Source organism: Oncorhynchus gorbuscha, linkage group LG07, assembly GCF_021184085.1.
Source record: "Oncorhynchus gorbuscha isolate QuinsamMale2020 ecotype Even-year linkage group LG07, OgorEven_v1.0, whole genome shotgun sequence".
NCBI lineage: Eukaryota > Metazoa > Chordata > Actinopteri > Salmoniformes > Salmonidae > Oncorhynchus > Oncorhynchus gorbuscha.
The window spans coordinates 60496612-60522164 of record NC_060179.1 but is presented as its reverse complement, the minus strand read 5'-3'; the positions used below and the strand labels follow the sequence as shown (position 1 = coordinate 60522164).

The following is a 25553-nucleotide window of genomic DNA, read 5'->3' as shown; positions in this document are numbered from 1 at the left end:
GATAGCGTGGCCGAGCGGTCTAAGGCGCTGGATTAAGGCTCCAGTCTCTTCGGGGGCGTGGGTTCGAATCCCACCGCTGTCAATAATATATATTTTTTTCTTATCCCGGGTTGATGTACTCAGACAGTGCAAGCGGTAACTCGCGAACAGGGCAGACTATAATTATGTATACATTAACAAAACGTAGCAATGGTACTCAATTTCACACACGGTATTATGACATCAAGTACATGATCTTATTTTAAGACCTTTTGCGACATCTGCAGGCAAAAAAAGTTAACGTTTTTATCGCTTTGCATTGTGGGAACAGAAACAGCAGCTCCTCCCCACGTGTGGCCATGTCTGTGTGAAGCTCTACAGCCAAGCAACATGGCAGCATTCGCAGACAGCCACCTCACCTAAAGTGTACGTCAATGAAATAAACGGAGAGGAACAGTCAAATGGGCAGGTGAGATTTAGTCATCAGTTTAATTGATATACCAGTGAAAACGTATTTTAAAACAATCGAGGCCTGGCAAATAACTTTCAATTATTTTGTTTGCTCGGTACATTAATAGCTAACGTTACAGATATAACGTTAGCTAGCCACAATTAGTTTGCTGTTTTGGACCGCGTTACTCTTGTTAATTCACGAATTCGTTTTGTTTCATGATTAGTTTTGACTCACTGGGTTTGGTCGAATGACTAGCTCGATAACACATATGCTAGCTAGTTAGCTATTAACGTTAGCCGCCTTAAGCAGGTGACTTGTCATGATGTTTCAATGTAAATAAGCTATGTACGCTAACGGTAGCAAATTCCACGAACGGATGTTATTTTACTGCGATAACTACACACGATGATAAATGTATTTAGCTACGTTCTTACACCTTTAACTTAGCTACATGGCTAGTTGTTGGCTTGTTAGCTATGTTGCTTATAGTGATGTGTGTCTGTAGCTAACGTTAGCTAGCTCGATGGTAGTCGTGTATTAATCAGTCTGTAACACACACGTCATTGGTAACGTTATAGTTAGTCTGCTAAATAGGGGAAATGTTCCTTACCAGCCAGAATGTTGAATACAATTACATTTACTCGACCAGTTGTCTTTGGGTTTTGTCCTTAAGCTTATTGGAATTTGAGACAAGGTATGCACAGGAAGGTATTGTTTACCTAATTAAATGTTATTTGTCACCTGCGCCAAAACACAACAGGTGTGTAGACTTGACTGTGTACTGCTAACTTATTGACCAACAATGCAGAGTTTAAAAGTAATGAATAACAAGGCTATATTACAAGAAGGTACAAGGTAGTTGAGGTTGGTGCGGCAGTGTAGCCTAGTGGTTGGATCGTTGGACTAGTAACCGGAAGGTTGCAAGTTCAAATCCCCGAGCTGACAAGTTACAAATCTTGTTCTGCCCTGAACAGGCAGTTAACCCACTGTTTCTAGGCCATCATTGAAAATAAGAATTTGTTCTTAACTGACTTGCCTAGTTAAATAAAGGTAAAACAAATATGTAGGTAGGGGTAAAAGTGACTAGGCAAACAGTATAGATAATAAACAGAGTAGTAGCAGCTTTTATGGAGAGTGTGAACGCGGTTGTTGTGTTTGACATCCTCCTTGTAGTCTAATCATCGTCTCAGCAAACTTGATGATGGTGTCGGAGTCGTTCATGGCCAAACAGTCGTGGGTGAACATGGAGTACAGGAGGGGACTAAGCACGCACCCCTGAGGACCCCAGTGTTGAGGGTCGGCTTGGCAGATGTTACCTACCCTCACCACCTGAGGGTGGCCCATCAAAGTCCAGAATCAAGTTGCAGAGGGAGGTGTTAAGTCCCAGGGTCCCGAGCTTGGATGGACTACGGTATTGAATGCTCAACTGTAGTCAATGAACAGCATTCTCGCATAGGTATTCCTCTTGTCCAGGTGGGAGAGAGCAGTGCAATAGGGATTGAGTTGTTTGTGGATCTGTTGGGGCGTTATGCGAGTTGGAGTGGATCCAGGGTTTTCATGGTTCCAGATTTGAGTCCCATGGTACAATAGTCATTTAGGCAGGTTACCTTTGAGTTCTTAGGAACAGGGACTATGGGGGTGTGCTTGAAACATGTTGGGATCACAGACTGTGATAATGAGATATTGAACATGTCTGTGAAGACACCCGCTAGCTGGTCAGCTCATGAACTGAGAAAACGCCCTGGAATTCCATCTGGCCAAGTGGCCTTGCGAGTTTGAACTTGTTTAAAAGTCTGGTTCGGTTCGGCACCGAGAATATTAATCTGTTTTTTTGATTGGATATTTGGTTTTCTTTGTCAGTAGCTATTGAACCAAGCATATAATGAACATTTTATATTCTGAATCAGGGGAGGATTGAGATTTATTTAGAAAAAATGATTCAGAATATACCATGATCATGGTCATGGTATGCTGGTTCAATAGCTATTATTGCGAAAGAGAGAACCTCATATGTAATATAAAACTCTGGCGGGGCCATGGGTGGTCCTGGGAGTGTATAGGTCCACCCACTTGGGAGCCAGGCCCCACAGGTGAAGAAGCTGGGTGTGGAGGTCCTGGGCTGGCGATAACAGAACTTTTAAGTCAGAAATGGCTGTAATTATGTTGCAGCTTCAGCAACACGGACAGTGCAATAAACGCTGTTGATGTTCTGTGGTGGTCGCTGCAGCAGGGAGGAGAGCGAGACAATGGGTGCTAGTCAGTCACTTGCTTTCAAGTATGAGCCTGGCCGTGCACAATAGAATCGATTGCGGTCGGACTCCCTCTAGTCGTGTCTTACTTAGTTCATCAAACTGTGTGGTTAAAGCATCAGACAAGCTCATTGCATATGTTTGATTAAAACACAGGTTGTCTATATATGGAAAAATACACGTTTAAAAATGTCAACCAATTGATTGGTCAAAAGAACTGATCTAGTTTCTGCAGAAATTCTTCGGTTGTGGACTGGCGTGGTTACACGTGGTCTATGGTTGTGAGGCCGGTTGGACATACTGACATACTGCCTAATTCTCTAAAAGTACGTTGGAGGCGGCTTATGGTAGAGAAATTGTAACATTAAATTCTCTGGCAACAGCTCTGGTGGACATGCCTACAGTCAGCATGGCAATCGCACACTCACTCAACTTGACATCTGTTGCATTGTTGTATGACAAAACTGCACATAATAGTGACATTTTATTGTCCTCAGCACAAGGTGCACCTGTGTAATAATCATGCTGTTTAATCAGCTTCTTGATATGCCACACCGGTCAGGTGGATGGGTTATCTTGTTAAAGGAGAATGTAAACAAATTTGATGTAAACAAATTTGTTTACGAACTTCGAGACAAATAAGCAACTGCAGAGCATGCAGCACAATTTAGACAATTAACTTAAGTTATAAGATATCTAGCTGGCAAACATTTAATTGTGAATTCTGTACTGTAACAAGATCACCAGGCGCGTGCTTCACACAGTGAGTGACTCAGATTGCTCTAGTCTTGTCGTTGTGTGCTTGTAAACAAACACCACATGGCTGTGGACTACCAGTAAGCTTCATAATGAAAATTATGTGACAGATGAACTGAAGAACGCAATCTGCTTTATCTCCTGTCTTATTGCACTAGTTAACTGCCAGGGTTTAGTTAAAGTAGCTACAAATATTCAAATGTAAACTTGTTTTTTTTCTTGAATTGTACTCCAACAATGTTTTGATACTTCATCCTCCCTCTTAAACTCCATGACACTCCCTCCATTGTCACTATTAACTTAGGGCTTGGGGCTCATTAGTATCTTGGCAAGGAAACAAAACATGAAGCGGATTTAACTTCTTTAGGAAAATAGCCCTAATGTTAGAAACAAACAATTTTGTTATCTGGAGTCAGATGTAGTTATTTTCCATGCTATAGCACACAATATATTACATACAGCAGGACCAAAGAGTTCGGTCTGTTTTGTGTGTTAATTTTTGCCATGGAATAAATATTGCGATACTAGTATCGTCACAGCCCTATATTGACAGGAGAAAAAAGGTACTCGGCCTCGGTTGTTGTCATGACTTTAACTTTAATCTGAAGACAGTTAGCTTATTAGATGAATAACAATGTTTAATTGTTACCGGATTTTAATTTTTTTATTATTCATGTAACAATGAACTCTTTAGGATCTGGGGCACCACGAGAGTGGTTCGTTAAAGAGTTATCATCTCCAGAGTTAAACTCTAAAGGTCTTTATCTATCACATCTTTAAACAGTTAACTTATTAATACTAACCTCGTATCATATCACCATTCTAAATCTCCCTGCATCTGCAAAAACCTGAGCCTTACTTATGATTCAGTACTCCACAAATTGGTACATTTTTATTTACTAGCTAATTGAGAACACAGGATAAACACACACACACTGCACCAGTTATTGACTGGACACATAATATTCTGAAAACAGGTCCCTAGCAGAATGACATCAACATGGATGCTTGTTAAAGAAGATTTTTAAAAGGAGAGAGTGGGACAGAGACACTTAACATTATCACACTCAGAAACCACTCTCATCTCCAATAACCATATACTTTGCACACAAACCACCACCCGCTTTGAGCAAGAAATCATGAATGTATTTACGTGAAAGGGGGTTTGAGCAGAGTAACAGGATGGTCCTTCTTAAATTCACTTTCAAAGATCCTTTACATAGGGCTGCTAATCAGCCGTACCAGTGAGGCAAGTTTATCGTCTCCACCTCATGTTGAGATTCAATGTTAAAACCATTTTAAATGTGCAGCTTCACGCTTTTCTGGTCAAATGTGTTAATTTTTCAAGCCATCATGTATACCTTTTGCTTGAAAGGGGCGGTTCCGGCAGGCTGGCACGATCCCTGACCTCACTCTGGGGCGGTGATTACACACTGTGCAAAGTTATGGAAAACAATCTCTTAACATCTCTCTAACAAAAATGCAATTTTTCATATTACATGCACAACCCATAGTATGGAAATGTCATCTATGTAGCGGGTATACTTTACAAGTTACAGTATTTCCTTCATAACATTGTTAATGACATCACAAAATAAAAACACATTTACATTAGTGTTCTATAGATTGCCTCTGACCATTTCCCATGTTCTACGTTAGAAATATTTTTCCAGGTTTAGCTTTTGAACTTGTTAGAGTTTCAGCGGGAAAAAGTCTGAGACAAAGCACATTCCTTTGGTAGATTTTGAGAGCACAGGCCTGAATCTTCTCCCTTGATTTACAACAGGATGTGAGTTGTTAATCCCCGCTAGTTCTTTCCATCCCCTCTATGGGTGAGAGGGTGTCTGATTGAAGTTATTCATTGCATATCTGATCTGACATATTTGGGTTCTTGTAGTCAGTCATGACATTGTTTTATATTCGCGAGGTCCAGTACTAGCTGTATATACGGGAGACGTAGGTCTATATTCTGAAGACGCAGGTTTGATTTTAGCGCCATTCTTCTGCGTCATAATTCACAAGACTTCTCTCCAACTTCGCCACTGTCTCAACCTGGCCAGCTAAGCTTATGCGCAGAAACACGTAATTAGGTCTAACGGTTGTCTCGTGCCGAACTGCTCATGTGCAAGCCTTGAAAGGCATTCTGTTGATTTTAGAAGATTTTTGACAAAGGAAAACGTGTCACTTTCAGAAGGTTCAAATAATATGTTGAGCTACTTAAGACATTGGCTCGAATCTACGTCGTGCCATTTAGATTTTGAGAATTAACCACTAAAGGAAGAAATGTTCACATTTCCCAAACTTGTCTGGTCTGTCGAATATGCTTCACGAAAGGTTCCCGGGTGTATTGCAATGTTGGGCCTGGGTTTAGCAATTCTGTGGCATCTCTAGCTCGTTTTCCATCCAATTGGTGACAGATTTTCACGTGAATATTCAATCATCTGCATGAAAACAATATGCACATTTTCCCAACAGATGTTTCCATCAAATTGATTAAATGCTGCATGTGATGAGTGTACATAAAAAAATATCTTTGTACCAAATAAAAAAGTTAAATGGGTTTTTATCGCATCATCAACTCTACTGATGGTTTTCTCAAAGAAACATTGCGTTGTATAGCAAGTGTGCCCACTCTGGTATTGGCACATGTGCTCTATACTGTATCTGCATGTATAGTTTACATGATGAGATTATTATGGACAAAAGAGCGAGATTATTTTTGTGAAACTGAAGCCAAGCATCGATCATGTAACCAGAATAAGACCCTTGATATATTTATTGGAAAGTAGCCTCTGTTAGTTTGGGTGTTTCAGTCACTCAGCATTTCTTTCATCCTAGGTTGGGTCCCCAGAGGTCTGCTGCTCTTCTTTGACGTCTCCCCCAGACCTCTCCCCTCACTATGGCCAGTGAGGAGGACGATGACCCCATCATACAAGAGGTGAGTGACTAGTTTCCCCAGTTCCCCATTTACCAGTATGTTTCTGCCCAAGCCTAGGTTTGATTTTCTTGGCAAGGCAATGATGAGTGATGAAAAGAATATGAACCCAAGCCTTCTCTTTCTGTCTTCAGATTGATGTATACCTAGCTAAAAGCCTTGCGGACAAGCTATATCTGTTCCAGGTAAATCTACATCTATTTGGCATCAAGCTGTGTCGATTTGATATGTTTGTGGTAAAAGTCATTCGTTAACCTTCCTTTATCTTGATTTTTTTCTCTTTTTATAGTATCCAGTACGCCCTTCCTCTATGACCTATGATGATGTCACTCATCTATCTGCCAAGATCAAGCCCAAGCAGCAGAAGGTGTGACAGGGCTCCCTTGTTAAAGAGATTTCCATCTCCCATTGATACCTAAATGACAACTTATGATCCATCTTGGATCAGCCTGTTAAATATAAAACATATCAGCCTGTTAATTATAAAACATTCTTGGATTACAATTTGTCTCCCTGTAGGTGGAGTTGGAGATGGCCATTAACACTCTGAGTCCTAACTACTGTCGAAGTAAAGGAGAGCAGATCGCCCTCAACGTGGACGGAACCACCTCAGAGGACTCCAACACCTACTCTGTGTGAGTGCAATACTTAGTACACTTGGTGCTGGTTCACTTCTTAGTACTCTGTCAGTCCTTACGTCTCAGTTGTGCATGTGGCATGCTGGGAATTGACACTGACCATTGATCAATCTCCTTGCAGGAAGATGATGGACAAACAGACTTTCACATCCATCCAGTCCACAACCAACACCTCCAGATACGCTGCTGCTGTCTTCAGGAAAGGTAGCTGTGTTTCTGTACATTCATATCCAATCAGCCCTCATCAGCACTGTCATTGCTCTTTATGTTAGTGTCAATATCTAAATGTTTGTCACTGACATGTGTTGTCACCAGGGGAGCTCCACATCACACCGCTGCAGGGTATCCTTCAGATGCGACCCAGCTTCTCCTATCTGGATAAGGCTGACGGCAAACACAGAGAGCGGGAGGCCGCTAACGAAGGGGGAGACTCTTCTCAGGATGAGGTGGAGGAAGACGTCAAGGCCGTCACTGTAAGGAAACAGTTACAATCACAGTTCTCGCACAATGATCCTCTTAAAACAATTGTTGAGCTCCGTTTCTTCGCTCTAGGTGAGGTTTTCCCGTCCTGAGTCGGACCAGGCTCGTCAGCGGCGTATCCAGTCGTACGACTTCCTTCAGAAGAAACAGGCAGAGGAGCCCTGGGTCTACCTGCACTACCACGGCCTCAACGTAATGAGGCGGTCTCATGCACTCTTTTCTGACCTCTGTGAATCCAAGTCACTGCCAATACCAATTCAACACCTACCTTATGTATGTGTGTGTGTGTTTAGGATGGCCGTTCGGACCACGAGAGGCAATACCTGTACTGCCAGGCCATGGGAGGCTCTGAGAACACAGAACTGGTAAAAACACCAAAGTGAGTACTAACACGTAGTGTCCCTATTTAAGTGTCTGCTTTTGCTTTATTTTTTGTGCTGCTTTTGTGTGACCTCCCTTATGTCTCTTTCTTCCCACTCCCTTTATTCATGTCTCTCTTCTCTCAGGGAGTACCTGGCAATGCTCATGCCCCCTATCACAGAAGAGAAGATGTAAGTAACACTTACATGAAGTGTGTAATGTACTACTCCATGTTGTAACATTTCAGGTATGAAACCGATGTCCTGTGTGTGTATCAGTGTGAGGCCCGTAGGTCCCAGTAACGTGCTGTCCATGGCCCAGCTCCGGACCCTGCCGCTAGGTGACCAGGTCAAAACCCTGTTGAAGAACGGTACGCTCACTAACTGCTAACCTTAACGGAAATTGAAGTATTTGTACATGCTTTTCTCCATCTTATTCTTTCCATCATTTCTCTCCTCCCCTCTAGTCAAAGTGATACCGTTTGCCAACCTGATGGGTTTGTTGACCCCTGGGACAGACTCCACTGCAGTGCTGCGCTGCATCCAGCAGGTGGCGCTACTGGTGCAGGGCAACTGGGTGGTCAAGAGGTGAGACCAGCAGAGCAGGACTGTGGAGGCACTAGGCCCTAGGGACCAGGTTCACAGATCAAAATCAAATCGATCCAAAATGTAGTTCTAATTCTGGCTTAGTTTTTCAATAACTAGATATGTGATTTCATGAACAGAGATTATGCTTGAATACTAAAAATATATTTATATTGTCCCAGAAATATTTCAGGTCATGTTCCTGAAACCAATTGAACAGTTTTTTTTTTTCTTCCCTCAGTGACGTGCTGTATCCTAAGAACAGCTGTAGTCCCCACAGTGGTGTGCCTGCTGAGGTGCTGTGTCGAGGAAGAGACTTTGTGGTGGGTCACACTGTTTATATCCCTACCATATCTCATAGCACATCTTCCTGCACAGGTCCACAGTCAAATGTACCACACGACACCGGTTCAAATTTCAAGAGACTTCATGGTGAAATATAAAAAAAGATATATTTTGAATCCTGTTAATTATCTGTTTCTCTTTTCAGATGTGGAGATTCACTCAGGAGCGCTCAGTGATGAGGAAGGAGATCACAGCCATCATCAAGGTAATCAGCTGTTTAAACAGTTGATACTACTAGTGATACATAGACCTATAGTCTCTCACCTGGCCAAAGATGGATATACACAATTAAAGTACAACTTTATTTAAAGTACATGGTGTAACACACTCACTAACAGTTAGCCCTAGAGGGTGTTACTAAATGTTCACACCTATTATTTTCAGCTCCTGCCGGAGGATGTGAAGGACTTCTTGGAACACATGGCGGTGCCTCGTATAAACCGCGGCTGGGAGTTCCTGTTGCCAAGCGACAGTGACTTCATCAAAAAGCACCCTGACGTGGCCCAGCGGCAGCACATGCTGTGGATTGGGATACAGAGCAAGTAAGAGACGATATTCGCGACCACACACTATCACTCACTGTTTCTCTTGGTATGGTAATGTGGAAAGAGACTGTAGGTTTATTTTATTGTTCATGGTGGTTTTGTGTTTGCAGATTGGAGAAGGTCTTCAACTTCTCTAAGGAGGACGTGGTATCCAAAAAGGACCCACAAACAGGTGTGTACTGATTGTGTGCTCATAGGAAAGTCCCTCTGGCATAAGGTATTTATGTGTCTCTAGCTGAAAACTGTGTGCCTCTCTGTTAAAGAAGCTATGCACGTGAGTGGCGAGCAGCGTCTGAAGGCAGCCCATGAGCGTGCACGACAGAACCAGCCCTCTCTTCAGAAGGACCTGAGCACTCGTCGACAGGGAAAGGGTGGAGCCGGACCGAGCGGTGGAGCCGGGGTCAGAGTCAAAGAGGAACCTGTCAGCGACGGTGAAGACGAACCCATGGACACATCCTCTTCCTCCTCCGCTCTCCCTAACGGGTTGGTAAACGGTTACCCATCCGCCGCCACTTCCGCTGCCTTGAATCCTCATAACGGGCACGGCGGGACTCCCACGCCCTCACCGTCACCTGAGCTGAGGGACTTTGTGTGGAACATGTTCAGGAAGCAGCATGTGCTGACGCTGAGCGAAGTCAAGAGGCTGTTCAACCTCCACCTGGCCTCCCTGCCTCCCGGAGACAGCCTGTTCCACTCCATCTCAGACCGCCTGCTACAGGATACTATACTGATGAGCCACTGCAAACAGATACTGGTGCCTGTGAGTATTAGAGCCCTAACCCTGCTACAGGATTAGTATCCGATGAGGTTTATTCTTGGTTTAAGATTGTGAAAAGGACATAAGGCTGGGGATGGGGTTAGTTCCACTGGAAAGCGTAAACTGACAACCCACTGTGGTACTGGAGGATTTCAGTTAGACAGGCCTATTCTTCCACCCGATGAGTAAGCCTGGATATCCAAAGAAACAAATCCTCTCCCTGAACTAAAGAGATTGGCGTTAGGCTCCCAGCCAGATGAAACTTAGCCTCCCTGGGCTCTCTGCTACTCCTGAATGGTGGTCTCTTGCTTGCCTCCGGAGTGCAGCTATCACCTTTCCTAAACAGAATAACAAACTGACGGTGGTTTTGGTATGTGACCTATCCCTGTAGCTGCACACCAGCTTTGCTCCTGAGGGTAGTAGGTAGGTAGTAGAGAGCAGTGATGCACTGGAGGGTTGGCCTTCTCAGGTTAAGCTCTGAATAGAGCCTGATGGCTGTGGGATTGTAGAATCTGGCTGTTCAATTGAACAACAACCCACTGGCCTGCACTGTACCTTATGTGAAGCCTACATTTTCCAGTGAGGTGTGGCTCTTCAAACTTGGCTCTCATTGTTGTGTCCTATGGAATTAAGACATATCAGAGAAACAGTTGAATGAACATTGTTAGCATTAATACCAAGACACACCTATTGTATGGACATGGAGCTCATCTTCTCCCTCCTATCCGATCCCCTTTCAACCTGGCTTATGTTCTTATCCTCCTCTCTCCTCAGGGGGTGGTAGGGTTTTAGACCCTGGAGGGGTGGAGGAAACCAGCCCACTGTTAAATAGCTTCTGTTATTGGCTGAGAGGACAAAGCCTATTACTGGTTAGAAATGGGCCATAATCACAGATCTAGGATCAGATTAACTGTAAACATTAGGCAGACGGAAGGCAGACTGAGGACAACTTCATCCTATCCCAGCAGGGGTTAATGCCTACAGGGAGTGGAGAGGGTTGATTTAGTGATTGGTTTATTTGTTTTGGTCATTTAGCAGATGCTCTTATCAAGAGCAACTTAGTCATCTTATGAACACAGCACGCCTGTCTGTAGATGTGCATTGTCTCAGTGTTTTGTTGAGATTGGGAATAATCCGAAGTGTTGTAAAAAAAGGTCTCTTCAGTCTGTAAATCCAAGTGAAATGAGATTGTGTTGTTCACTGCAGCGGTTTCTTTCCTGTCCCCTTAGTTTCTTCAGTTGTCATTCTCTTCAATAGTTGTTTCCTTCCTCTCTTTTCTTCCCTGTAGTTTCCAGCCCAGACCACAGCAGCTGCTGATGAGCAGAAGGTGTTTGCTGTGTGGGAGACAGGAGAGACCTTCGACAAGGTAACAACAACAGGGGCCAGGGTGGGGTTCTTTTAATCAAGTCTGTACAAATGTTTTTTTCCCCTTTTTGTTCCACATTCCTACTGCACCCATGGAATCACTCTGAGTATGTGTATGTCCTGTATTATTGTTTGAAGTCATGCAGAAATGCATTGATCATGTCTTAAGCTGCTTGCCTTCTCTGACTTGATCAGGATGTGTTTAAAGGACCCTATTCTACTGTTGACATTTCAAGATCTTGTTGTATGTTCTGCCCCTCAGCATCGTCAGGTCCTGTATGAGATCTTCATGAAGAACTACAGGGTGAGGAGGAACGTGATCCAGACCAGGCTGACGCAGGAGATGGGAGACCATGTTACCAAGGATGATGTGGACCGCCTGCTTAAGGTACGACTGGTCTCCGAACATAGTTATAACTATTGAAAAGCGTCTCAAACTGGCTTCAGAAACAGGCTCTAGAATGGGCTGTTAGAACCAACTTTATAATAGGCTCAGGAACCAGCTTTAGAATGGGTTCTAGAACCAACTTTATAATAAGCTCTGGAACCAGCTTTAGAATGGGTTCAAGAACCAACTTATAATAGAGTTGCCATTGAGTAACTGAGTGTGTACAGAGTTGACACAGTTGCAAAGCTCTAGGAACCCCTTCAGAACTGTTTCAAGAACCAGTTGTGTTTCTAACCTATGTTCTCTGGTCCTTTCTTATTAGGAGTGCTGTGTGAGTTTTGGAGGGATGTGGTACCTCAAGGGTACCCTACAGTCCTGACAACGTTGAGGACACGCCTCTGTGGCCACCATCAACCAACCAAACCCACTCCCCCAGAGCCTAGTGGGAGGGCTCTGTACGGGGAGGCGGGACTGCCAGACACACAAACCAATTGTAGCCCTCCTACCCCCAGCTCTCCGGACTGGGATTGGAGGACTGAGATGTCCGTCATCTGCTCCGGTCAGAACATGACACTTGTTGTAAATGCAGCTAAAGAAGTCATTTCTAAGCTCGGCCCAAACGGAGCCGATCTGTTGGACAGAAGACCTTCCATATTCACGCTAAGGGCTGGAGCAGGAGCAGAGGAGATGTATATGACCGAGACAATACTGAAAAAATTGGAGGTGATGTACAATGCCATTATTTCCCAATCTTTTTCTCTAGTACCCCCCAGAACTGCTCATTTTTGCTCTAGCCCAGCACCGGTACACTTGATCCAACTAATGTAGGTGGGCTGGTTCAGGGTCTGAGCACAAATGTGCAGTCCTGGAGGTACTCGAGGAATGGATCGGGGAACACTGTACCAAAAGTTTTAAGAATGACACCCATGTTCATTTTCACAAAGTCTGTTGCCTCATTTTGTATCGTGGCAATTTGCATATATTCCAGAATGTTATGAAGAGTGATCAGATGAATTGCAATGAATTGCAAAGTCCCTCTTTGCCATGCAAATGAACTGCACCTAAATCAACCATTTATCGGATCATAAAGAACTTCGAGGAGAGCGGTTCAATTGTTAAGGCTTCAGGGCGCCCAAGAAAGTCCAGCAAGCGCCAGGACCGTCTCCTAAAGTTGATTCAGCTGCAGGACCGGGCCACCACCAGTACAGAGCTTGCTCAGGAATGGCAGCAGCCAGGTGTGAGTGCATCTGCACACACAGTGAGGTGAAGACTTCTGGAGGATGGCCTGGTGTCAAGAAGGGCAGCAAAGAGGCCACTTCTCTCCAGGAAAAACATCAGGGATAGACGGATATTCTGCAAAAAGGTACAGGGATTGGACTGCTGAGGACTGGGGTAAAGTCATTTTCTCTGATGAATCCCCTTTCTGATTGTTTGGAGCATCCAGAAAAAAAGATTGTCCGGAGAAGACAGGTGAGCGCTACCATCAGTCCTGTGTCATGCCAACAGTAAAACATCCTAAGGCCATTCATGTGTGGGGTTACTTCTCAGCCAAGGGAGTGGGCTCTCACAATTTTGCCTAAGAACACAGCCATGAATAAAGAATGGTACCAACACATCCTCCGGGAGCACCTTCTCCCAACCATCCAGGAACAGTTTGGTGATGATCAATGTCTTTTCCAGCATGATGGAGCACCTTACCATAAGGCAAAAGTGATAACTAAGTTGCTCGGGGAACAAAACATCGATATTTTGGGTCCATGGCCAGGAAACTCCCCAGACCTTAATCCCATTGAGAACCTGTGGTCAATCCTCAAGAGGCGGGTGGACAAACAAACAAAAAACAAAATCTGACAAACTCCAAGCATTGACTATGCAAGAATGGGCTGCCATCAGTCAGGATGTGGCCCAGAAGTTAATTGACAGCATGCCAGGGCGGATTGCAAAGGTCTTGAAAAAGAAGGGTTAACACTGCAAATATTGACTCTTTGCGTCAACTTGATGTAATTGTCAATAAAGGCCTTAGACACTTATGAAATGCCTGTAATTATACTTCATTATTCCATAGTAACATCTGACAAAAATATCTAAAGACACTGAAGCAGCAAACTTTGTAGAAATTAATATTTGTGTCATTCTCAACTTTTGGCCACGACTGTACTATGCCATTGAGAAATTAGACAATTTTGTTAGTGATCCTTAATGATTTTGTTTTTGAATTATTAAGCAAATCAAATTGTATTTGTCACATGCTTCAAATACAACAACACCTTACAGTGAAATGCTTACTTACAAGCCATTAACCACCAATGCAGTTAAGAAAATTACCTAAAAAATGTAATTAAATGGAAGTATTTTACTAGATGGAGGGTGGTGTCTGCTAAGGAAACAAGTGAATGCAGTTCATAGTCCAATTGTTTAAATTTTCTCTCCACAATTTCGATCTTGTCTCGTCGCTGCAACTCTCCAGCGGGCTTGGGAGGTGAAGGTCGAGTCATGCGTCCTCCGAAACATGACCTGCCAAACTGCGCTTCTTAAATTACAGGTCGTAGAAACATGTCAAACTAAATATAGAAATAATCTTTAGGATGTTATCATAAATCTTCAATACGGTTCCAACCGGAGAATTCCATTGTCTGTAGAAAAGCACTGGAACACAGGTCTCTATCATGTGAAATGCGCGTGACCAGGACCTGGCTCTCTGCCAGACCACTGACTCAAAGAGCTCTCATCCGGCCCATCACCAGTAGAAGCCTCATTCAAGTTTCTAAAGACTGTTGACACCTAGTGGAAGCCTTAGGAAGTGCAACATAACCAATATCCCACTGTGTTCAATAGGGGCTGGGTTGAATATTGAACAACCTCAGATTTCCCACTTCCTGTTTAGAAAGGTTTTTGCCTGCCATATGAGTTATGTTATACTGAGACATCATTCAAACAGTTTTAGAAACTTCAGAGTGTTTTCTATCCAATAATAATATGCATATATTAGCAACTGGGACTGAGGAGCAGGCCGTCTACTCTGGGCACCCCTGGTCACCTTTCATCCAAGCTACTCAATACTGCCCCTGCAGCCATAAGAAGTTAACACCCGCCCGCTTAACCCGGAAACCAGCTGCACCACTGTGTCGGAGGAAACACAGTTCAACTGACGACAGAGGTCAGCCTGCAGGCGCCCGGCCCGCCATAAGTAGTCGCTAGAGCACGATAAGCCTAGTAAAGCCCCCCTGTCCTAACCCGGATTACGCTGGACCAATTGTGCACGCCCTATGGGACTCCCTATCCCGGCCGGTTGTGATACAGCCCAGGCTTGAACCCGGGTCTGTGGTGACACCGCTAGCACTGTGATACAGTGCCTTGTACCGCTGCGTCACTCGGGAGGCCCAGTCCAATGATTTTAACCTGGTAGTGGCCTTAAAAAAAAAAAAATAACATGGGTCATTTTACTATTCGCCTCCCCCGGAGTTTAACCTCTAGTGACTCCCCATCCCGCATGAGGGAGCGTAATCATCGACTGGCACTAATTAGCATAACGCAACGGACATAAATATTCCTAGAAAATGTTCCTATTCATGAAAATCACAAGTGAAATATATTGAGACATAGCTTAGCCTTTTGTTAATCACCCTGTCATCTCAAATTTTCAAAATATGCTTTACAGCCAAAGCTAGACAAGCATTTGTGTAAGTTTATCGATAGCATAGCATTTTGTCCAGCTAGCAGCAGGTAACTTAGTCACGGAAATCAGAAAAGCAATCAAATTAAATCGTTTACCTTTGAGCTTCGGATGTTTTCACTCACGAGACTCCCAGTTAGATAGCCAATGTTCCTTTTTTCCAAAATATTATTTTTGTAGGCGAAATAGCTCCGTTTGTTCTTCACGTTTGGCTGAGAAATCGCCCGGAAATTGCAGTCAAGAAAACTCAAAAATATTCCAAATTAGCTCCATAATATCGACAAACATGGCAAACGTTGTTTATAATCAATCCTCAAAGTGTTTTTCAAAAATCTATTCGATAATATATCCACCGGGACAATTGGTTTTTCAGTAGGACCGATTAGAATAATGGCTACCTCTGTATTTTACGCGATAATCACTCAGCATCAGGTGACCACTTGCGCAATGTAGCCACTTACGGGTATTCTTCAACATAAATGCGTAAAACTACGTCACAACACTGTAGACACCTTGGGGAATACGGAGAAAAAGTAATCTGGTTGATAGCCCATTCACTGCTCAATAGGGACTCATTGGAACGCAGTGCTTTCAAAACGAGGCATTTCAGGATTGGATTTTTCTCAGGCTTTCGCCTGCAATATCAGTTCTGTTATTCTCACAGACAATATTTTTACAGTTTTGGAAACTTTAGTGTTTTCTATCCTAAGCTGTCAATTATATGCATATTCTAGCATCTTGTCCTGACAAAATATCCTGTTTACTACGGGAACGTTATTTTTCCAAAAATGAAAATACTGCCCTCTAGTCACAATTAAGGCCTTTTAACTAGGGTAGCCCATTGCCAGGCTTGAGTTTTAAAATTCTCGTTACTCTTTTCTTGACTTTTAATTTAGGGAGAGTGGAGGAATTCTAACTTTGGTTAGATATTCACTCCCCCGTCACTGATACAGCCCAGCATCGTGTTGAGGGTTGTAGACGGGTTGGCTGACATCGCGAAAATGATGTGCGCATCGATGTGGCTGGAAGGCGTAAGTTATGATTCTGAACGGTCAGATAGCTAGCAACAATGACAAGTTGCAATGTGGGTGGCTCGTTTCAGCTTGTAACTTGTTAACCCTTTGACCACATACAATCACTTATTGGTGATCAATATTGAGTGGTCCCTGCAGCGTACGATCTCAAATACGTGATTGGAACAGTAGCAACATAACGTATGACGCAACAAACGTCTAAACACTATTTTTTGTACTGATGGAAAGTAAAGGTCAAATGGAGGATTAAAGTTTATTGAGATAAAAGCGAACTTCATCATCCAAGCATCACACAGAACACATCCACAGCTCAAACTCATTCAATAAACCAGTCTAACACAAGTTGGCGACCTAACAGCTAGACTAGTTTACAATATACCACATCTCTGGCGAGCACAAAAGACTAATGTAATGTTTAGAAAATAAATGCGTGTCAGTTAAGCTAAAAGCATCTACATTCTTTATGATGGCAGCCATGTTTTTTAAAACATTTTGCGAGAACTCCCTAATCCCAGAAGGCGACTTCACTATAGTGCCGCATTCAAAACTGGGAAATTGGAAATCTCCGACTTCAGTGTATTGAAAACCACTGGGAACTTGGAAAAATAATGAGCTCCGACTCGTGAAAATTAGATTTGAACACCGTACAACTCGGTGCCTCTTTCTAAAGCTCTCACTTTCCGACGTGAAGGTCATGATTTTACCTTGAATTTTTCAGAGTTCCAAGTTGTTTTGAACGCGGCATAAGACGCAAATATGGTTGCACCCTTTGCCTAGAAAATATTATGTTAGTTTGGCCACTAATCAGCACATTACAAATCTGCATGAGCTTGTTAACCGGGGAACATGACAAGTTTACAGTTTTTGACCAATCATAAAGCAAAAAAAAATGTTATTGCCTCATAGATCACCCAAATACAAGCCTACTGCCTAGCCGTAGCACGAACAGGGCTGACAGATTTGGTTGAAACCATTTTAGTGGAGTTCGAGTGGCGTTCATTTAATTTGTGGGGGGTTTCAGTGCATGGGGGAAGGTATCGTGGGGGGATATGATGGAGGAAATATTACTATGATGGGGTTTATCAATAAATGGGGGGCAAACACAGTTTATAAACTATAAATATACTGTGTACTTAGTAATACTTGAAGTTCATATAAATGTAACCAAGTTTTGGAAGGAGAATGATAACTGACCCACAACATTCATCCCCTTAGATGGCACCAAAGCTTAATCCTGTCTAGCTCCATAGTTTACAATAACCCATTATATCTACATCCTCGCTTCACTCATGCTATGTTTTTCTGCCTACAACATAGCTGATTAGACTTACGCACCATTCAATCTGATCGCCTGCACAAACTACCTCACTTTGTTGCTTACATGACTTTGTCCACCACCCTGTTCTCATTCTCCTCGACCAGGCTAAAACCTATCCAAGCCATAATACTCAGCGCATTTGAGAAATATCTTCCTCCCTTGGTGACGAGGCAGGCCTCTGTAGGCTACATGTCCAGTGGTGATAATACGTTGACATGGTGATGAAATGTAGCCAACCTTATAGCCTAGTTTTTTCCAGGGGAGAATAAATTTGTCATTTTTAAAAACTAAGAAAAAGTATTTAGGATGCCAGCCTTTCCCGGCCTTAGACATGTTCGGCATATGTGCTATATATGCTCATACCACGCTCTCACTTGTTGTATGCCGCTATTGTATCAAATACACCGGATTTAGTGCCTCAGGTTTCCCGCCCTATCTCACACGCAGCCCCGCATACAGGCTAATACCAAAGCCCTTTTCAGATAATAATACATGTAATATACATAATGTAATTATAATACTATAGATACTCACTGCTACTATTATAGGAATAATGTTTTATAAAGCCTCATATGAAGCAGACATTGCGGTATTGATACAATGCAGGGTGTAGAGAATAGCGAGAATAGCGACAAAATGCAACAATCAAATTCTCCCAACAGCAGGATAGAATTCTGGTACCGTGTGCTTAAAACTCACTCTGTAAGGCCCGTGTATTAATATTTAGAACTTACGTGTCAAAGGGTTAATGATGCCATGTCGTGTTTTGACTAATGTCATTACTATGCTATTATGGCAAAAATTCACAAGCTAGCTAACCAACAACTCTAATGATGTATTTGAGGAGACAAGTGCTCATTGTGCTAATGTATTTGTTTTCAATAAATATTTGGAGAATATAATTGACATGTCAACAGTCTAAGGGCTAAACCCCCCCCCCCCCCCCCATAGTTGCGCACATGTTTGTTTTTGTTCCTAAACAATTAGTCTATAAAACTGATTGTTGTACAGCAATCAATTAATAGTTGGATCAACATGAGTAGATAGACACATTAAACTACTGTTGTGAGTAAACTAAAAGAGAGGACTGAGGTGAATTATAATACAGGAGTGAATTGGTGTTGAAGTTATTGCAATTTACAACCAAATACTGTCTGAATAAAACTTACATGTTTTTATTTAACTAGGCAAGTCAGTTAAGAACAAATTCTTATTTACAATGACAGCCTACCCCGGCCAAACCCCTTTGAGGCTGGGCCAATTGTGGGACAATTGTGCACCGCCCTATGGGACTCCCAATCACAGCCTGGTAGCAAATCGTTTAAACTGTGGAGGTGAATGTTACTTTGAAAGAAACTTAAACAAATTAATTTTATATTCGATAGACATATTTCAAAACTGGACAGTTATGCACGTGGTAGTGGATCCTTGTGGAAAATGTGAATAAAAACAATTGAATGTCGATTGGTTTGCTATTATTTAATGGTTAGAGTTTTGAGAAGAAAAGAGGATTGGTGGTGTCTGGGAGATGAGTGGATTTAATTGTTGGCGCATTCAAAGGAAGCTACCAGAGTACATGTTAAAATATCGGCCAGCATTGTTTGGACCTGGTATGATTTGGTTAAGATATGCTTACTGCTGTGTCGCTCCTTGCTCCCATCTTAGGTCTCTATAAAAGTGCCTCCGCAGACATTCAGGACAAAATAAGTAATCACTGATATTAATATAAGAGGTCAAATTAGACAAAGTTGTATGTTTTTCTGACTGTAGATGCTTTTGTTGATGTTGAAAATAGCTATCTGGCATTTCATGAAGACTTGCACAATCAGTGCAACCGTCTGAAGCATTCCACAACTTTCTGTCCATGCAATATTCAGTTTTTCAGGTGTATTAATTTGATCAATGATCTGAATAGGCTGTTGGTTATTTTTCCATTGGTATGTTCTTTTGCTCAATAAAAATTGCAATAATGGAAAGCCTATTGTCTGATGTTCATATCCTTGAGATAAGCTGTCACACACACGGGTGTATTGCCTGATAGGTCAGTATTACATGCCCGTTGATGTACAGGTCTTGATGTGATTTAATGAGAAACAGCAGAGACACAAATGACAGAGGGAAACAGGATCTTTTAGTGGTGATAAATGATTCACTGAATTGTAATGGAGAGAACACAGCCCCTTTCATCTGTCATTCAGTCTACTCTGGCCAGTTCCATTTTTAAACTTGTACAATTAAAGACCTTCGAGTTGGATGACTCAGATCTAAGGTACATTTTGTGGTGAGGTCTAAGGTGAGTCAGAGGAACAGGAGAGGTGCAGGGACTGACCCCAGTTTAGCCCCTCCCACCAGCCTCCACTGGTACAAGCCTTATCAACATGTCTGCCAAGAACACTGTAGTTGACATTTACAGTAACTGTAAAATACATCTGTTAACAGTCACTCAGATTTAAAGGAGTGATGTGTGGACTCAATGGTAATCTATTTTATTCCTTGATTACTATCAACAGCATCATAGGACAGTTAATGTTACATACACAAACATTTAGCAGACGCCAATTACATACAACATTACCATATAAACAGCCGTGAATGAAGTGTGGTACATGTGTCCCACACAAGAACTCATCTCCCGTGGGCAGATTCTGCATGTACGCAAGATTTTACTTCTGGGTTAACCGATTTATACAAGGTCATGTTTTATGTGAAGAAAAAACGTGTGCAAATGTATGGCACGTTTGTGTTTGAACCGGAGCATGATGACTCAGGACACCCACAGAGTGCTGTTCTCCGTCTTACAGGGACACCGAAGAGCCTTCACAAACTCCAAACCCTGGATAGAGGGGCTCAGTGAATTTGGCGTGGTGGTTCCGTGCGTCAGAGGAGACTATAAAAGGACAGAGTGCCACCAGACCAGTCCAGATACATAGAAAGGTAACCAGATACACACTTATTCTGCAAGAGTGGGAGGAGGGGACTTGTTAGGTAGTGTTTTCATTATTGTTCCAGGCAATGTAGTTGCCATCAGGACATGCCATTGCAACCGAGCCAGGTATTACCACCCCTTCCTTTTCTGCTGATTCTTGTATACAGTTGAAGTCGGAAGTTTACATGCACTTAGGTTGGAGCCATTAAAACTTGTTTTTCAACCACTCCACAAATTTCTTGTTAACAAACTATAGTTTTTGCAAGTCTGTTAGGACATCTACATTGTGCATGACACAAGTAATTGTTCCAATAATTGTTTACAGGCAGGTTATTTCACTTATAATTCACTATCACAATTCCAGTGGGTCAGAAGTTTACATACACTAAGTTATGCCTTTAAACAGCTTGGAAAATTCCAGAAAATGGCTTTAGAAGCCTCTGATAGGCCAACTGACATAATTTGAGTCAATTGGAGGTGCACCTGTGGATGTATTTCAAGGTCTTAAACTCAGTGCCTCTTTGCTTGACATCATTGGAAAATCAAAAGAAATCAGCCAAGACCTCAGAAAAAAATGTGTAGACCTCCACAAGTCTGGTTCATCCTTGAGAGCAATTTCCAAATGCCTGAAGGTACCACGTTCATCTGTACAAACAATAGTACGCAAGTATAAACACCATGGGACCACTGTCATGAGAATTTTGATCCCAATGGTTGAACTCAACTATCACTATAGCTTTGACCAATTCCCAGAGGTTGTAAGGCCCTGGTTAATGAAGAATTAGACAAAGTCCCAGTCTGCAATAGATCAATACTTTATTCAAAGAGCGCTCTGACTTCAAAATGAGAACACAATGTTTTTATCTCTCTCACGCACGCATACACACACACACACACACACACACACACACACACACAAACTCACATCAGTAGAAACTCCACCTCCCTTTAGATGGGCTGTATTTTTCCACAATACTAACACATAGTTTCTCATTATCTTCTGCAGGCCTATCCATTTCTAACAGTTACTACCCTACCTAGGTTGGGGAGGCCTATTTTCTGTTATTGGTTTGAGGTATCACAAGTTGAGAGTTCAGTTGGCCTTGAATGTCTCAACTATACCCAGCTCATATTGCAAAATAGTAACACAATGGCCTAGTCACACACATTATTGAATAATGACTAACACATTTCATACAAGTATATGGTTTCAGGGTGGAATACTTTAGTCATTATCTTAAACATACAAATTATTCTATCAATCCATCCTTTGACTAAATATTACATCTTGATACAACATTTGTTTATTTACAAAATCACATTATTACACACAAATGTATTTACAACGTCTTTCACCTCACCTGGGGATATTTCTACTTCCAGTTATAACTCTTCCATTTGAGGTTTTCACTATAACCTTAACACATTAAAACTAAGAAAAGTTTTATCTAATTGTAAATTATCGGCGTCGAAGGGATCATCAGTGTCCACCATGAGTCCTTTGCTGGTACAAGCCCACCATACATCAGTTATAGGTGCAGTGAGGTTAAGAATTTTCTCCTGTGCTTCTAAACCTAAGTCAGTCACATTAACAATCAGACTTACATCCATTAAAATCTCATAAATTCCTGGTGCCATTCTTGTGTCTATAACACTGGTACTCACCAGGAGTTAAAGTGAACCGAGGTTGGTTGGCGGAGTACCTTCAATCTGGCCAACCCAATCCCTGTACAGTTGTCTGCTTTCCTAGGGAATTGTTTGGTTACCTTAAATCCTACATCTTGACCTTCTTTGACTCCTATTCTGTAAGTCACTCGTCCTTGATGGTCAGTGTGTTATATAGTTTGTCTTTTACTTCTTATCAATGACAATGGCGTTGTATAATTAGTACCGGAAGGTGGTGGATCTGGATGTATCAGAAAGGTTACCAAGACTATGATGCAGCTCAGAGTCTCTAATATTCCCAAAAACCGCCAACCCTCTCATGCCCTTAGTCGATCTGCTAGGAACCACCCCATACCCACACCTCTATGAGTGCACACAGTGATGATAGGTCAGGATAGGGAATCTTCGTTAGGGAGGTAACCTCCGGACCCTATTGGTACTCGGTTCTGCTCCCTAACTCTGTGTGTGTTCAGCAGTGTTTGTATGTGTTCCTACCTTTTTGCAGTGGGTAACGTGGACCCAAGTGGCTCTCTCTGCCATTCTAATGGCAAAGGTGGTGGTTAACAGAACCTGGTATGGGCCTTCCCAACGGGGCTGCTTCCAGTCTTTTCTCCTCAAGGTTTGAATCCACACCCAGTCTCCCGGTTGGATCGAGGGAATCACCTTCTTCTGTAACTCGCCTTTAGGACACAAAAGCTTTGACATACGGGTGTGGTTAACAAACAACCTTCTCATGTGTTCTGCTAAGGTATGTTCTATTTCTATATCTGCTTGCTCTGGTCCTCCCAATTCGGGCATTCTATATGGTTTACCTGATTAGCTAAAAATGTAATCCATTGTTTAAAGAAATAGATCCTAGTAAACCAACTCTAGGGATAATATCTGGACCTAATATTTTAGCTACCATAATCGTGTCCGCCAAGTAAGTTGGGAACGCTTCTACCCATTTAAATATTATTCTATTATTAAACACCCCTTCTTTCCCTGACTTTGGATAGTTCAATGAAGTCCATTTCCAATTGTTGGAATGGATATTCTACCTGGGGGTATTCCCCCAGTGGTGCTCTTACTCTACCTTGATGATTATTCCATGCACAGATAACACATCGTGAACCATTCATTTATTTATTTTCCAAGCAGTTAGTTACACCATAGGCCACAAAGTGTTTCCTAACCTGCTCTACCATCCCCCCTGTTGACGCATGGCTTTACCCATGTGTCAATATTACCGCATATCTAAACAGTAACTTTAAAAAATAAAATAAATTATCCTTATAGCAGACATTATCTCGTAGAATTACCTCTTTTTCAACAAGTCCAATTCCTTTTGAGGTGCTTGTTCTTGGCTTTACTGTAACAAATCTTTGTCAATTGTTCTGTCCTCTTTAAGATTTATCTGTGCTGCTGTGGTTTTAAAGATGCCTTCTTTGCACTCCACTTCCCTATATAGAAAGCATAATATAGCACCCAGACTCTGCAGTAATGAATAATTCCAAGAAAACTCATGTTTTTTTGTTGTTTTTTAAAATTTAATTCATAGGTTTTGGTACTTCCAAAATCACCTTTTTTCTAGAGGGGTTCAGAATACACCTTTCTCAAATTATAATATATCCCAGATAAACGACCTCTGTTTACCACAATTATAATTTCCTTTTACTTATCTTATGGCCTTATTCTGTCATATATGTATAAATCAACATTTAACTTCCCTCTGGGGGCTCAAATTTTCCTAAATTACTAATAATTACTTTAAATCAAATCTATAATTTAACTTTGGGACTACTTATACTTAAATAACTCCCGTTGACCCCCACGTCAACGGGTCCTTGGGACCATAACACGGAGGGTATAGCTTCTAACTCCTCTTCCTAAATTAAAAACAAATCATCCTGTCATTAATTGGACCCCAGGTTAAGTTCTCGCTTCTCCAATTCAGTTATCTATACCTGTCTATAAATTAACTATGCTGGTCTCCACTCAGTAACTGTTACCAATCAGTAATCATTTTCCCTAATGAACCCCTTTCCCCAATGCCAGCCATTCCTCAGATGGTTCGTTCACTAACGACACATGTGGTCCCCCTGTCTTTTCCTATTCTCTGTCTGACGGCCCTTTCCAGTTCTCCTGTGTTCAATTTGAAACTGGCCAAGAGACCCTCTAGATCTCTTCTGAATCCCTCTACTCCTGTCTTAGGATGTGCGACTCCTTCTTCTGCTCTGCTCTCTATCGTGTCTGGTTGTGCTCCGTCCCCAGCTCTGGGGTTGGGTAAGGCTATGAGTGGGAATTGGGGTATAGCCTCATCGTCATCTAACCATTCTGTGTCGCTTCTGTCATCTCTCAATCCTGGCTTATTATGAGATTCTAACCTTCGTAACGCTCCAGGTCTCCTGCTCCTCACTCCCAGTCTCTCCCTCTCATTCTCCTCAAATTCCTTCTGATCTCTCTCTTGCTCTCCTCCTAGCCCCCCTCCTCTTCCTACTACTCCCAAACCATCAAGGTCACTTCGGGCTCAACATAGGGCGGGGGAGCCCTTCTCCGTCTGTCTTTCCTACTATCTGTCTTTCCTACTATCTGTCTGACGATCTTTCTCTCTGTTCTTTCTTTCACGTGTCTTTTCTTTCCCATAACAGTCAGTGTCAAGTATGGTTTCTGTTGTAATGCTAAATCTTTGTTGGCCAATTCGAATACCTCGTAGTCTAGATCTAATGAGTCCTCACTCTCACTATCCTCCTCTTCCCAATCTAGTCATGTTTCTTCCTCTTCTTCAGAGTCTTCCTGTCTCCTACTATTCTTGTACTTGTCTTTTCTGTCTGTCGCGATACCTGTCTTTGTCTCTCATCCTTTGGAGGAGCTCTACACTCTCGGGCCAGACGTCCTGTTTCGTCACAATTAAAACACTTTCTATCGTCTGATCCTGTTGGCTTAAAATATGTCCTAAATACTCAACATAAGTCTACCACAATTAAAACTTGTTCTTGATAACTTTATAACCTTATTCAACAAAAAAATATAATACTATAATATCAATTTTACAGCCTTGTTAAATTTCTCAAAAAAATATAATCTCCCCACAACAACAGCTAACTACCTAAGGGAGAATAA

General features: G+C 42.2%; 1 protein-coding gene and 1 non-coding gene across 3 annotated transcripts; both read left to right on the top strand.

Annotated features, from left to right (window-relative positions):
• Window positions 1-82, top strand: trnal-aag. The gene has a single exon. It is a non-coding gene; the product is annotated as a tRNA-Leu (tRNA).
• A 233-nt stretch (window positions 83-315) lies between these two features.
• On the top strand, window positions 316-12891 carry LOC124039299 (DNA-directed RNA polymerase III subunit RPC5-like). 2 transcript variants are annotated; one of them, XM_046355239.1, is made up of 20 exons: window positions 316-448; window positions 6277-6376; window positions 6508-6558; window positions 6663-6740; window positions 6893-7008; window positions 7133-7215; window positions 7327-7484; window positions 7564-7683; window positions 7785-7870; window positions 7998-8042; window positions 8130-8221; window positions 8318-8438; window positions 8677-8758; window positions 8926-8985; window positions 9165-9322; window positions 9436-9497; window positions 9592-10085; window positions 11371-11448; window positions 11710-11835; window positions 12158-12891. In XM_046355239.1, exons 2-20 carry the CDS (start codon window positions 6338-6340, stop codon window positions 12212-12214), a joined length of 2106 nt encoding a protein of 701 aa, XP_046211195.1. In that variant the 5' UTR covers window positions 316-448; window positions 6277-6337; the 3' UTR covers window positions 12215-12891. The 2 variants fall into 2 exon arrangements, with proteins under 2 accessions (XP_046211195.1, XP_046211194.1); XM_046355238.1 differs by having other exon boundaries at window positions 9589-10085.
• Window positions 12892-25553: the final 12662 nt, after the last annotated feature.